Genomic DNA, 13,570 nt, shown 5'->3' with positions numbered 1-13,570 from the left:
GCTCCATGAAATGAATTCTGGAGTAGAGTGAATGGGTTAGAAGTCTTTGTTATCCTGTGGTTACTAAATGCAGATTGGACAGGGCCCTTGAATTAAGGAGGTAAAGAAGTGAGAATGAACTTAGTTAAGCATTTCTTAACCTGTGGGTCGTGACCCCTTTGGGGTTGCCCACAGGTTTTTTTACACTATGATTTGTAACAGGAGCAAAGTTACAGTTACGAAGTAGCAATAAAAATAATTTTGTGGTTGGAGGTCATCACAACAGTAGGATCTGTTTTAAAGGGTGGCAGCATTAGGAAGGTTGAGAAGCACTGATGTAGTTCAAGAAAATACTGCAGAAAAATAAAATGCGTCACATTCCAGTAAGGTTGTCAGCTGAGCAGCACAGAAGCCAACTGTGCACTTGATGAGAAGAACAAACCATCAGGCGTCCGATCCCCTCCTCTAGAACTGATGATCAAACTATGCTTCAATGTTCCTACAGATCACTAGAGTGGAGGCTTAAGATTGAGACCGGCTGCACTGGAATCCTTGGCTTGCCCTTCATTACCCAGCAACTTCTCGCTGCAAAGCCTCCACCAGTCCCCTAGCAATGAAATCACAATGCCATGGAGGGGGTGGGAAGGATCAGCATTGTCATCTTTCAAAAACTCCCCAGGCAAAGTTGGCCCAGAGAGTCAGAGCAACTAGAACAAGAGAGACTCTGATAAGGTAGTTTGGGATTTCTGATTTGCAGTTTGGTTCACTGTGCTCATGTCCACAGAGTCATAGAAGAAACTGTTCGGCAGAGACACATTTCCACCCTCATGAACTGGAAGTGTGGTGTGGAGCTCACCCAGATGAGAATCTTGTACCAACTCAGTGATGATAATGTCATTTGATAACTCATCCAGTAGACACCTGCTCATCCTGAGAGAGGAGTGGGCCAAGTCTCTAGTTGGATCTCATTACAAAAGCAACTTAGACTGTGAAGGTGATACCACGCCTCCAACGCACTGTGTTCAGGAGTTACTCAGCGCCTCCCACTCCCTGTATGCTTTGAAGCCTTGAGTCCTGAGGCTCGGTGACACAAGCAGCTGTCTCTCACAGGTGGGAGGCAGGGTCTGCAATGTTACTGAAGCTGCAAAGTGATGCCAGTATGCTGAGCAGAGTTGGAAGTGCCACTCCTGTGAGATGGACAGAGCTTCAGCAGCTCTATACAAAGCACTGGGTACTACCTACCATCAGGAATAGGAGTAGCAAGTATGCTTATTATAACTGTGCTTCCCCAAACTATGATTTCCCAAACAGCTACGGCGTTTTTCATAATAAAATGTAAAGAACTGTGACAAATTGCTATTCAACAGAAAGGAAACATTAAGATATTTCTGAAGAAATGAAGAGCCAGATCCCATACTCTTACATTGCAAGACCAAACCCCTTCCCCAGTTAAAAATAACAATAAAGAGAGATCAAATGGCAAAGCCCAGTGCCTACTGAACAACTGGAAAGCAGATGTGCCTAAGAAACACCAGCATCCCAATCTCAACACTGGAAGGACTATTGAGTATTCAAGCTTCCATGCATAACAAGGATGCAGAAAGGAAGGAAACAGCCATGCCCTTGTATTTTCATGTTCACAACTACACAAAGACACAGTCTGATGAACCTCAGCCTGAATGACTTCATCTGGTCTTAAACAATAAATGATTATGAATCTCAATACTTTTCATGAAGTGAGAATAATAAGCCTTACTACTTAGGGGCAAAGTAATAAGAATGCATGGACCGCATCTTGCACAGTGCCTAGGAGACAGCAACTAGCTTGCATCATAATTATTTTAACCTTTGACCGTCAGCTGAAGTTTCACTTCCTTTGTGAATGTTTCCTTGATGAGCCCCCTCCTAGCGTTCCCACATACACTTAGTCTCTCCTTGGTAGGTTTAGTACTTTATGATATTACAATTTTTTTAGATTTTAAGATATCTTTATCCCATATATGAAATGAAATCTCTTGTGTTTAGGACCCATGTCTAAACACACAATTCATTTACTTTTCACATATACTATATATATATCATAAAAATTATTTTAGACAATTTTGTTAATCAATTAGTAAGATGTTTAACCAAAATAGTCATAACTTAAGGATCACCTATTGATTATATAATTAATAAACAACCTACTAATAATAATAATTTGTGCATGAAACAAGATTTCAAGGACTAGAACTTCCCACCTGTGACCTTAACATACGATGCTTTAAAGTTTTGAGTTTGGGAGCATTTCAGAGTTTGGAATCCAGATTACAGATGCTAAGTCTCCATATTCCAGTTGCTTATTTACATTTCTGTAATCACGTTCTTGAATAACCATTTCATGCTTTATATCTCCAATGCTTAGCACATGCGTAGTACCTTTTATGTATGAGTGAATGAATGAATGAGTGAGTGAGTGAGTGAGTGAATGAGTGAAACAAGCCTCTGTTTTCACCCAACAAGAATAAGACTGCTAATTAGGACGGTAAGGACAGGAGGAAGAACTAAGGGAAATCGCATGTTGGGAGGTGGAGAATCATGACTGACTATGAGCTACAAGCAGGACGGGAGTACCACTTTGTGATGTTTAAACCACAGAGAGTTCGTTCACAAAGCCCTTCTCTGAGAACTTTGCAGGAAGAGAAAGTATTGAGGGGGAGCATTTATACAAACACTCAGCAAAGACTTTTTGATTACTTGGGTCTAAGTCTTCTGTGTCCAGCCCCATATAAGGGCAATGTATCGTGCGATCTCTCCATAAAAACTCAAGCCAAGCCAAGAGCCCTTTCTTTGCTCTTGAGGTTCTCGGCAGATCTGGGTTGTAGCTCAGCACTGTCTCTCAGCCTGCATGACTCTTTCTAGGGTCTGTCCTTCAGAAAGCCTCCCCCCCCACTGAGATATTTCTTTTAGGTTCCACGTCTGTCCCTAAATGACTGAACAATGACAGGCAAATGTTCATTGGCTTCACACTTAGCCTTGTCCTTCCCACAGTCATACTCCACACCCTTTCTCTAGAGCATGAGCCTGGGAAATTGCCTGAGGCAGGAAGAGTCTTAACCATTCCTATCATTATAAGAGGTCTCTAGGGATAACAGACCCAAGCCCTTCAGCATGAAGCCCCTGAGCTTGTTCTCTTGAACATGTGGACATTAAGATGCTCCCCTTAGCAGCCATGCAAAACGGGGAGGCAAAAACAGAAAATCCATGTGCAAACCACCTAGAAAGATTATAATGATATCCATTCCTGAACTGGGGGGAACCTGTCCATCAGGACACAGGATGACAAAATGCCACATGCTGCAATCCTAACAGCTGTCTATCCCAGCTCCATCCTTCACAACCATGGGGAATACATCACTGGAAGAGTTAGCCTGCTGATCAGGTGTTGATTTCTCTCTTCATATTTCAGATGCTCTTCTTCAGCATCAATATTTTACAGCTTAATCAGCTGAGCCCGGATCTGAGCAGAGGGCAGGAATGTCATCCCGAGGACTCACCGCGTCCTGATGGCTGAGGACCTCCAAGATGCTGTTGAGCAGTTCCACACAGTACTTCTTCTCCAAGCTCTGGTGTTGACCATCATCCCTCTGCTCCAGCAGCTCCTTCAGCTCTTTGGTGATGACAGGAAGCAGAATGTCCCGGCATTCTGGAAGCAAACGAGTGACAGACATGTGGGCTTACTGTTGAGTTTCCTTACGCACACACACACACACACACACACACACACACACACACATTCACGCACACACGCATGTGCACATGTGTGTATTTATATATAACAGATATGTTATATATGTGTGCATGTGTATTATATATGTACCAAACATATAGAAAACATATTATTCTATCTTTTCTCATGAGAACATTCACCTTTATATTACAATACAGTTGTAAATAAATAGTGTGTCCTATCTATTTATACTATATCTATTCTATGATAGATTTATAATTATATTGTTTCAGAATTTAACAACTTATATGATTTTTTTTCATCAGGTCATAATTAACAAATATATTTTCTTTGTAAAAAGATTAAGTATTGAAGGTTAGGTTAAGATTTCTTTAGAAGCTTTTGTAAAGCAAAGGACACTGTCTCAGAACAAAACGACAGCCTACAAATTGGGAAAGGATCTTCACCAACCCAACATCTGACAGAGGGCTGATATCTGGAATATGAAAAGAACTAAAGAAGTTAAAAGGCAATAATTCAAGCAACCTGATTAAAAAATGGGGTATGGAGCTAAACAGAATTCTCTGCAGAAGAATATAGAATGGCAGAGAAACACATAAGGAGATGTTCAACATCCCTAGCCATCAGAGAGATGCAAATAAAAACGACCCTGAGATTTCACCTTACACCCATCAGAATGGCTACGATAAAAAACTTAAGAGACAACGCATGCTGGAGAGGTTGTCGAGAAAGGAGAACCTTCCTCCATTGCTGGTGGGAATGTAAACTGGTACAACCACTAGGGAAATCAATCTGGCGCTTTCTCAGACAATTAGGAATAGTATAGCTCAAGATCCAGCTATACCACTCCTAGGCATATATCCAAAAGATGTTCAAGTACACAACAAGGACATTTGCTCCACCATGTTTGTAGCAGCTTTATTTGTAATAGCCAGAACCTGGAAACAACCCAGATGTCCATCAACGGAGGAATGGCTAAAGAAATTGTGGTACTTTTACATAATGGAATATTACTCAGCAATTAAAAACAAGGAAATCATGAATTTTACAGGCAGATGGTGGGATCTAGAAAAAAAAATCATCCTGAGTGAGATATCCCAGGAGCAGAAAGAGACACATGGTATATACTCACTTATAAGTAGGTACTAGACCTATAAGATAGGATAAACATACTTAAATATGTACACCTAAAGAAGAGAAACAAGAAAGAGGACCAGGGGTAAGATGATCAATCCTCATGTAGAAAGACAAAGGGGATGGAAGTAGGAGGGATGGACATTGGAAGTAGGAGAAAACAATTAACAGGACAGTAGCCTACCACAGAAGGCACCTGAAAGACTCTACCTAGCAGTGTATCAAAGCAGATGCTGAGACCCATAACCAAGCCTTCAGCAGAGTGTAAGGAATCATATGAGGAGGAATTAGTACAACCTAGAGGGGACAGGAAGCCCCACGAGGTCCAAATATATCTGGGCACAGGGTTCTTCTCTGAGAATATTTATCCAGCCAAGGACCACGCATGTATATAACCTACAACCCCTCGCAGACATAGCCCATGGTAGCTCAGTATCCAAGTGGGTTCCCTAATAAGGGGGACAGGAATTGTTTCTGCCATGAACTCAATGTCTGGTTCATTGAGCTTCCCCTTCCCCCTGAGGGAGGAGCAGCCTTGCTAGGACACACATAAGGACATTGCAACCATCCTGAAGATACCTGATAAGCTAGGGCAAGATGGAAGGAGAGGAGGACACCCCCTCTCAGTGACTTGGAAGGGGGCGGGGAGGAGATGAGGGAGGGAAAGGAGGACTGAGAGGGAAAAAGGGAGAGGGCTACAGCTGGGATACAAGTGAATGTATAAAATTATTTAAAAAAAAATATTTAAAAAAAGATTTCTTTAGAAAGAAAAAAAGATTTATTTAGAATATAATTCACAATTCTGTTTTTTTCCCTGACACTCATTTTCTAGAATAAGCTAGACATTTTATTTTATATGTTTAAACATGTAAATGAATATACACGTATGCATATATTCAAATATTGCAGTATAAATTTTTCCTAGTCTCATCTGTATTTTATGTTTACTTTAATTCATATCAGAGTATTATAAACTGTCATGATCGTTGTGCATGACCCTCTCTATATAAGCAGAATAAATCCTAGAGTGTCATTGCCTATATCTGCTTTTTCAAAATGAGGCTTAGTTACATATGAGGCCTACTTTCTTGGTACCATTCACTTGCCAATATTCCTTGGAGCAAATTATATCATATTACATATAACAACTAACTTAATTATTTAACTATTAAAGCATTCTCAAATCATGGATGTATTTTCTTATTTGGCCATAATCCTACTGTTGGACAATTTACAAATCACAAAACTATACAGGCATTGAACAACCTTCTGCTCGTTCCTGTGCACGTTGCTTTCATATTGAAATAAATTAGAACTTTCTCAGAGGAGAGAATCTTTTCTGACAGGGCTGTCTCAGGACATTTCAGGAGTGTTCTAAAGGCTCACACAATTTTATCTCTACATTTCCCTTAAAAAAAAAAAAAAAACCTTTAAGGAAAAGAAAAAAAAGATCTAAAACTGTTTTAAACCATCCACAACCAAATGCCGCTTGAGCTAAGACATGAATCCCACATGCCAGAATGTCACTTAAATTCAATCCAACAACTAGATGTTGAATGTTTCCTTTATCTTTTGAGACACTAGATTCTAAAGGTACAGGGATGGCTCTTTCCCATTAGGTAATGAACAGTAAGAAAGGGCAGAGGCTAAATCGAGGTAAAGGTGAATGGGGCCAAGCACAGCTCTTGTTCTCCATCCCAACATCTACATTCCTATCTTCTGCCAGCATCCTGACTGACTCTGGGAAGACATCCCACCATGGGCACTAACCTGGAGAAACTGTTAGAAGGTGTCTGCACTCCTTAGGATAAGGGCTGAGCTCCAAACAAGGTGGTGCCATGACATCAGAATCTCAAGGGGACATTTATAATGGTAACAGATGACAGTACCATAACTGCTAACATATAGTGAGTGCTTATAGTATGCTAGGATCAAATGAATCATTGGAAGCATTTGGCAAGAGATAACTCAGTTATTCTTCCTGGGGTGGGGAGAAGGTGTTATTATCTCGCCATTCTGCTGATTGTCTGCCCATACAGGTAAGGAAGTGATGATCCAGAGGTGTCACAGCCTATACTCTGAACCGTCCTATGGAGAGACCAGACCTCATGGAGTTCAGCTGTCATCTGCATGGTAAAGGCCATATATGCTGGTCTCTGTTCCCTCTCGGAGAACTATCCTGGCTCTGCCCCTTCTGATGACTAGTTCTACAGCTTTTCCAGGGTCCATCTTTTCAATACATCTGTTTAGACGTAGCTTTTCCAAAGTAGGTTTCTCTTGCTTGCAGAGCTAGAGAAGAAACGTCCTCATATTTGTTTAGAAGTTTGTTTCAAAATGCATTTTTAAAAGGGGTATCAACTTACAACTTTGAAACTTCCTATTTGTCCAAGGAAATCACAGGTGTCAGGGGATGGGAAAACCAAGTAAGAAGGAAGGAAGCTCTTCCTTAGAGTATGGGTAATTTCAATATCAGGATGTTTCATGTCCCAGTTATGCCTCACTCTGGCTCCCATCTTTAAACCCCAGAAAGATAAGCACAATCTTTCTCTCCAAAAATTAATTTTGTTCTGTTGGTCCTGCCACCTCCTTCTATTCCCCCCCCCCCACTTTTCCATAAGACTCCCTACAAATCACCTAATGTTTGGCTGCAAGTCCCAGCATCTGTTTCTATCTGCTTCTGGGTGGAGCCTCTCAGAAGACAGCTATGCTAGCCTCCTATCTGTGAGTATAGCATAGTATTGTTAATAGTGTCAAGGGCTGGCTCTCTCCCATGGGGTGAGTCTCAGGTTGGCCAGGCATTGGTTGGACATTCCCTCAATCTCTGCTCTCTCTTATCTTTGCACATCTTGTAGACAGGATCAATTTTGGGTCGAGGTTTTTGTGGGCGGATTGGTATTCCCCTCCCTCTATGAGGAGTCCTGTCTAGTTAGAGAGTGTCCTCTTTAGTCTCCATGACTCCTGCTAGTGGGAGTCTCAGCTAGCGTCACCCCCATATCCTCCCAGAAGGAGGTCTCCGGCTTGTTGTAGAGATGCCCCCACCCACGGTTTCTCTTCTCTCTGCAGGCCCTCTGTCTTCCTGCCCCTGCTCTCCCCAGTTCTGATCCAGGCCCAGAGGAGGTGCCGAGACTGACCAAGAACCATGCATGGACTGGACCTAGGCCACCTACGCAGATGTAGCCTATGGGCAGCTTGCAGGCTGTCTGTGACATGGACTCTGTTGCCTGCTTTCTGATCATTTCCCCCTGGTGGGGCTGCCTTACCAGGCCACAGAGGAAGAAGACACACTCAGTCCTGATGCACCTTGACAAGCTGTGGTGGGTTGGGGGGGCTCCCCTTTTCTGAGGAATAGGGGAGGGGGAAAGAGAGAGGGAGTGTGGAACCAGGAGGAGAAGAGGGGACTATGATCAGAACATAAAGTGAATAAATAAACTAATTCAAATATTTCTGTGGAAAAAAGTTTAATTTTGCCCGTGAAATAACAAAGGAGATCTACAACACAGCTAAATGCCTTCCTCCTCTACATCTATCTAAAAAAGAGTCACTGAAAATATCCCTTCAGGAGAGTCATTGTCACTGCAATGTTTAGAAAGGCAGGAGCAATTGAAGTCCAAGAGCTGAAGAACACAGAACTGCCAGTGAGTCAGCTGGGAGAAAAAGAACAGAGTGTTCATTGGTCCTGCATTGTTACAGCAGATTCTCACTTCTGACTTAAAACACTCGTATTATTCTGTGAGGTTAAAGGTCTCCAAAGACCTCGAAGGAAGGAAAAGACAGATTAAGAATAGTCAGTTACCTTGAGTTTAAAATATGACCAGAGCTGGGAATGTAGCGCTGGCTGGAACTTGTGCTTAGCATACACAAGGGGCTTGGCTCAGTCCCAGGATCAAGACAAGAGAAGGTTAGGAAACCAACGTGGTAAGCACTTTTGTGACTTAAAATTTAAAATCATTTGTAGAGTGAGATCAATAGGACCTGCAGGAAGATGTCAAGTCGGATAAAGGACTAACCCATCTGTGCAATTTAACTAACTCACTCACACATTCATTTAGTCAGTCATGCAACTGCATTGATTGGGGTTCTCTATGTGCAGCCACCGCTCTGAAGTGGAAATGGATAACCACAGCCAACCACCTATCAGCACTCAAGCCAAAGGAGATAAGACTTGTGTGGAAGATAGGAAAAACAAAGAAGATACAAACACTGAGGCTTGTATAGTGGTGTGTTAGGAGTAGCCATAGCACAGGTGTGTGTGTGTGTGTGTGTGTGTGTGTTTTAGGGTGTTGCCTTTAAATTTCATCCTATTTGTCCTCTATAATATCTCCATCTGGTCCTGTTGTGGAGATTTGGATGCAAGGGACAAGCCTGGTGAGTGAGGCTAAACACTAACAACGATCATGAGAAGAAATTGGACTTCAACTCCTCCTTAAAACTGCGCTAAAGTAGTACATTCTCTTAGAAAGTCTGGTGATGAGCTCCCCACTCCTAGCAGTGTTTAAGCACCAGGTGGCTGTCTACACACTGGGAAAGTGAGGTGAAGGGTCAGGCAAAGGGTCGAACTGAATCATTGTTAAGGCCTCATTCAAAATTCTACAGCCACATAAACTAGAGATTCACAGGAGTGTCGGGAGGAAGGATGGACAAGTGGACATGTTTGTACTAGACTAGACCAGACTCCTGCAGAAGCAGCGCTCCTTCAAGCTGAAAGGAGTTGGTTTTATGTATTGGCAGGACCAGCTCCCTGGATGATGCAGGCTGCTCATGTTGAGATTCGGCAAGATTCTCAATGAGGAAGCTATCAATACTGTGGCCTGTTTTTGCAGAAAGGACTTTGTCTTCTTGTTAATTCTGATTTCTCAGAAATGTCTGGCTCCCTTGTTTTGGGGATGAAATAATTTTTCTGGTTTGTAATTGGAACTGTGAAATTACATTAGCCAGTAAAGCTTCAGAAAGCAGCATTCCTTAATTGTTGCTTGATTGTCAAGAAAACAGACGCAAATGGTTTAAAAAGACAGACCTCGCAAAGCCTTCACTGAATCTTTGTAGACAGAGATAATGGGTACCACAGACCTGCATCCCTATGTGAGATTTTTTTGCCTCAGGTACTTAGGCTGACAAAGGCTGGGCGATCTGCCATCAGGTGTCAAGTCCAAATTATAATTCAGACCACTGCTAAGGACTCTGCATAGTTATTCAATTCTCTGTGTTTTAATCGAAAGTTCCTTTTGTCCAAAGGACTGCAGAGGAAAATGCACCATTCCTGGGTTTAGCTTTTTTTTTTTTCCTTAAGAAAGTTTGATCTGTGGTGGGTGGTGTTGCCTACCTGATCTCATAGCCTTTTTGAAGTGTGACATGCCTTTTCAGTGATGTTATTACCCAAGGACACTTCAAAAAAAATCATCTGTTTCTTTACTTGTTCCTCACATTAGCCAGTGAAAAAAAAGAAGAGTCTCTCTTTGTTGAAAAGCCACCTTGGAGAACATTGAGCCAAAATTGCATCTGTGACCAGAGCCACAGCCTGAGCTTCAGAGGAAAGCATTACCATGAACCACATCTGCGCGTGGGGGCTTCCTACACGTCTGTTCTCTCCTGCTTCCTCTCAGAGTGAAGACACCCATCACAGTCAAACAATTTATACTTTCTCAAGATCAACATCCAACCTGACATGAATCAGCGTCTTCCATGTTCTGGGTCACATGTCCTAAATTACCGCCCTTCTATTTATAAACAATCACTGCAGTCTGGAAATTCTTCAGTGACTTCTGATTGCTCCCTAGTTGAGTGTTATAGCCCCCCAGGTTACAGCTACAGGCCCTTTGTTACACCCTTTCTTTACTTCTCTGGATCCATGCCTTGATGCTCCTCCCCCTTCCACTCCACCCCACCCATCACTGTCACTCTGCTTCTGAAATGTTCCACACGTGGCTTTCTTTGGCAGGAGTGCTCTTCACTTGATAGACTCATGCCTCCTAGGTCTGAAGTTAGAGGTCAAATCCTCTAGTACAGCTTTCCTGGTGCTCTACTTCTGACTGGGGTGACTGTCTCCTGTGTCCCTGTAGTACCCAGAATGTGTTTCTATCTTGTCACAAATCACATGATGTCATCATTATCTTTGGAACTGGATGGCCAATGAGAGTCTTACTGATCACCCCAGAAATGAAGCTGAGGCCCAAATGAGGACAACAGATGCTTAATCATCACTCATTCTAAACCTCTTCTTTTTGGATGGGGTGCAGCAGCATCCTTTCAGATTTGTGGCAGAAACCAGTTCTATACCAGCACAATACCAATGGCGATGCACTCACTGCAGGACAGAGCGAGTGCCTTTAGGAGCCGTTGGCTACACTGCAGTACACACACATAAGAAATTCAACCCTTCTCTCGGAAACTAAGGTTGAGAGAAAGGAAAAGCAAACAAATCTCTCATAAAAGAAGACTGGCAGCTCACGTCCCTGATGGAGAAATGTTTGCCAGTCTCTGATCTCAGGTACCGCTTTGGTGCATCATGTGGGAATGATGTGGAACATTCTAGAAGACGGTGAACTCAGAGAAGGTGTTTAGACACAGCACAGGGTTATGTGCTGTCAGTTGCATCTTCACATGGCTGCCCATCTTTGCAAGCCTTACTGTGGCGACTGTGTCCGTAATTTCATTCCAAGCCAGCCATTCACTTTGTCACCACACTAGTTAATCACCTGTTCAATCCTGCTCAATATTTCACAGACTTTAAGGTGAAGCTCATTGGGCTTTGGCCAAGTTTCTATTGACTGTGAGGCGAATTCAGCTCAGTTTAACCCTCTTGGGGAACCAAAGAGCTTACGGCTGTCAAGGCTCACTCTGCCTCCCTGGTGTGTCATGGCATCCTGGGAAAGCCCGTGATTAAAACTCCAGCTCTACCAGACAGGGCTGAATGCAGGAAGTGCAGTTCAGCTTCCCTTAGCTGCCTTTTCCCCTTGGGATCATGAACCATCTACAGATGTGAAAGGCCACTCGGCTGGATCAGCTAGACTAAGAGGAGGCACTCCACAGACACGACTCCGACAGTCAGCAATTTGCTCCTAACCTCCCTCCTCCAGCCAGCGTGTCACAAAGCAAACACATTCCACCCACCGAGGGAAATCAATTCCTACCCACAAACATCATATTCCAGATCGGGTTATGAGCCTTATGTGGTTCTGCTAACATCTTCTGCAACTTTTTTTTTTTCTTTTTTTTAGTGGCAGCTCATCCATCACTCCCAGAAAACATGCCTAATTAAAGCATCCACATCATCACGCCCCACTCCAGCCCTCACTATGATGACATCTCCCCACTTTGAACTTACAGGCCAAAGTGTGCCTCCCCCAACCCCAGCCAGACAACAAGGATATGTAGAGATCCTACAACTCAGCAACGACTGACATGCTTCAGGAATCTCAGTCGAAGCGGCCCTAATTAGTCAGGAGTACAGACTCCAGAAGAGTCATGATTCTCCGGCTTCAGTCTGGACACCCACTGAAATTCCCAAACAAGCTACCACTTTGATCGCATATATTTAACATTCAAGGCTTGTAACTGTCTATCACATATATTTTATAGTTAACATAAAATGGGACTTTTTTTAATACAAGCAAAAGCCCTATAATGCCTGGATATCCCACAAAATAGACTGACAGAAATTACAGAATTTTTTTACTCCTTCCTCCCCGATCCTTTTCTCCTTTTTTCTCCCTCTCCTTCACCTCTCTTCCTCCCCTGCCTCTCTGTGTGGAATGGGTCAGTGTGCATGTGCATGCACGTGGGCACAGGTGCCCTTGCCAGGTTAATGTCACGTGTCTTTATCATTCTTCCCCTGAAGCTCGGATTCCAGTTTGGCTAGGCTGGGTAGCATGGGGTTAAAGCATACACCATCACTCCCACTGCTTTGCGTGCGTGCTGAGGATTCTAACTCAGGTCCTGCAGCTTTTGCTGCAGACACTTTCCCTCTGAACCATCTTCTGAGCTCCACGTTGCAGGAACTTTTAAGAGGAGGTGATACAAACGCATCCCTAATTCACACTGATTGTAGATACACTTGAAATCTCTGAAGGTTTATGTATTGCAAAAATATATATGCCTGTAATATGTATGTGTCCTTTGTATACAAAGTGTATGCCTTACATTGTTTACTGTGTGCTGTGTGTCTCCACATACAGAAACACGTAGCTGATGGATACTTATTGCGACCAGCATTGTTCTCACAGACATTCCATTCCATAGGCTGCCATAAACAAAGAAAGAAAATATCAGTTGGCTTTTCCAGATTGGCTTCCACTGGGGCAGCTCCAAGACAAAGTTTGCAAGTCCTGGCAACCCCTAGAGTGGGAGATGGGAAATGAGGACAAGAGGGGAACAAGAGGAAGAGGGCACAATCCAGACTTCTAATGACCTCTCAGGGGTCAGCCCATGAGAGGCTAGGCCAGTTATTCCAACCTTGCTAGTGCTGGGACCCCTTAACACAGCTCCTCATGTTGTGGTGACCCCCAGCCACAAAATTTTTTCATTGCTACTGCATCACTATAATCTTGCTACTGTTACGAATCATCATGTAAATATCTGTGTTTTCCAATGCTATTAGGCAACCCCTGTGAAAGGGTTGTTCAACCTTCCCCCGAAAAGATTACATCCCACAGGTTAAAATCCACTGACCTAGGGCATTCAAACCCAGGAGTGGACAGCCCAAGGGCATTTTTCTGTTCCAGTCCACAGGTA

General features: G+C 43.1%; 1 protein-coding gene across 1 annotated transcript in view; it reads right to left on the bottom strand.

The window, feature by feature from the left end:
* Nucleotides 1–13,570, bottom strand: part of Dock2 (dedicator of cytokinesis 2) — a 405,024-nt gene that overhangs the window by 233,117 nt on the left and 158,337 nt on the right. The window contains exon 26 of the mRNA XM_060363865.1: nt 3,516–3,664. Within this exon, the coding sequence (XP_060219848.1) occupies nt 3,516–3,664 (149 nt within the window). The remainder of the gene's footprint in view (nt 1–3,515; nt 3,665–13,570) is intronic.

The sequence above is a fragment of the Meriones unguiculatus genome, chromosome 11 (genome assembly GCF_030254825.1).
Source record: "Meriones unguiculatus strain TT.TT164.6M chromosome 11, Bangor_MerUng_6.1, whole genome shotgun sequence".
NCBI classification, from domain to species: Eukaryota; Metazoa; Chordata; class Mammalia; order Rodentia; family Muridae; genus Meriones; species Meriones unguiculatus.
Note: the sequence above shows the minus strand (reverse complement) of the source record. Positions and strands in the feature narration are given on the sequence as shown.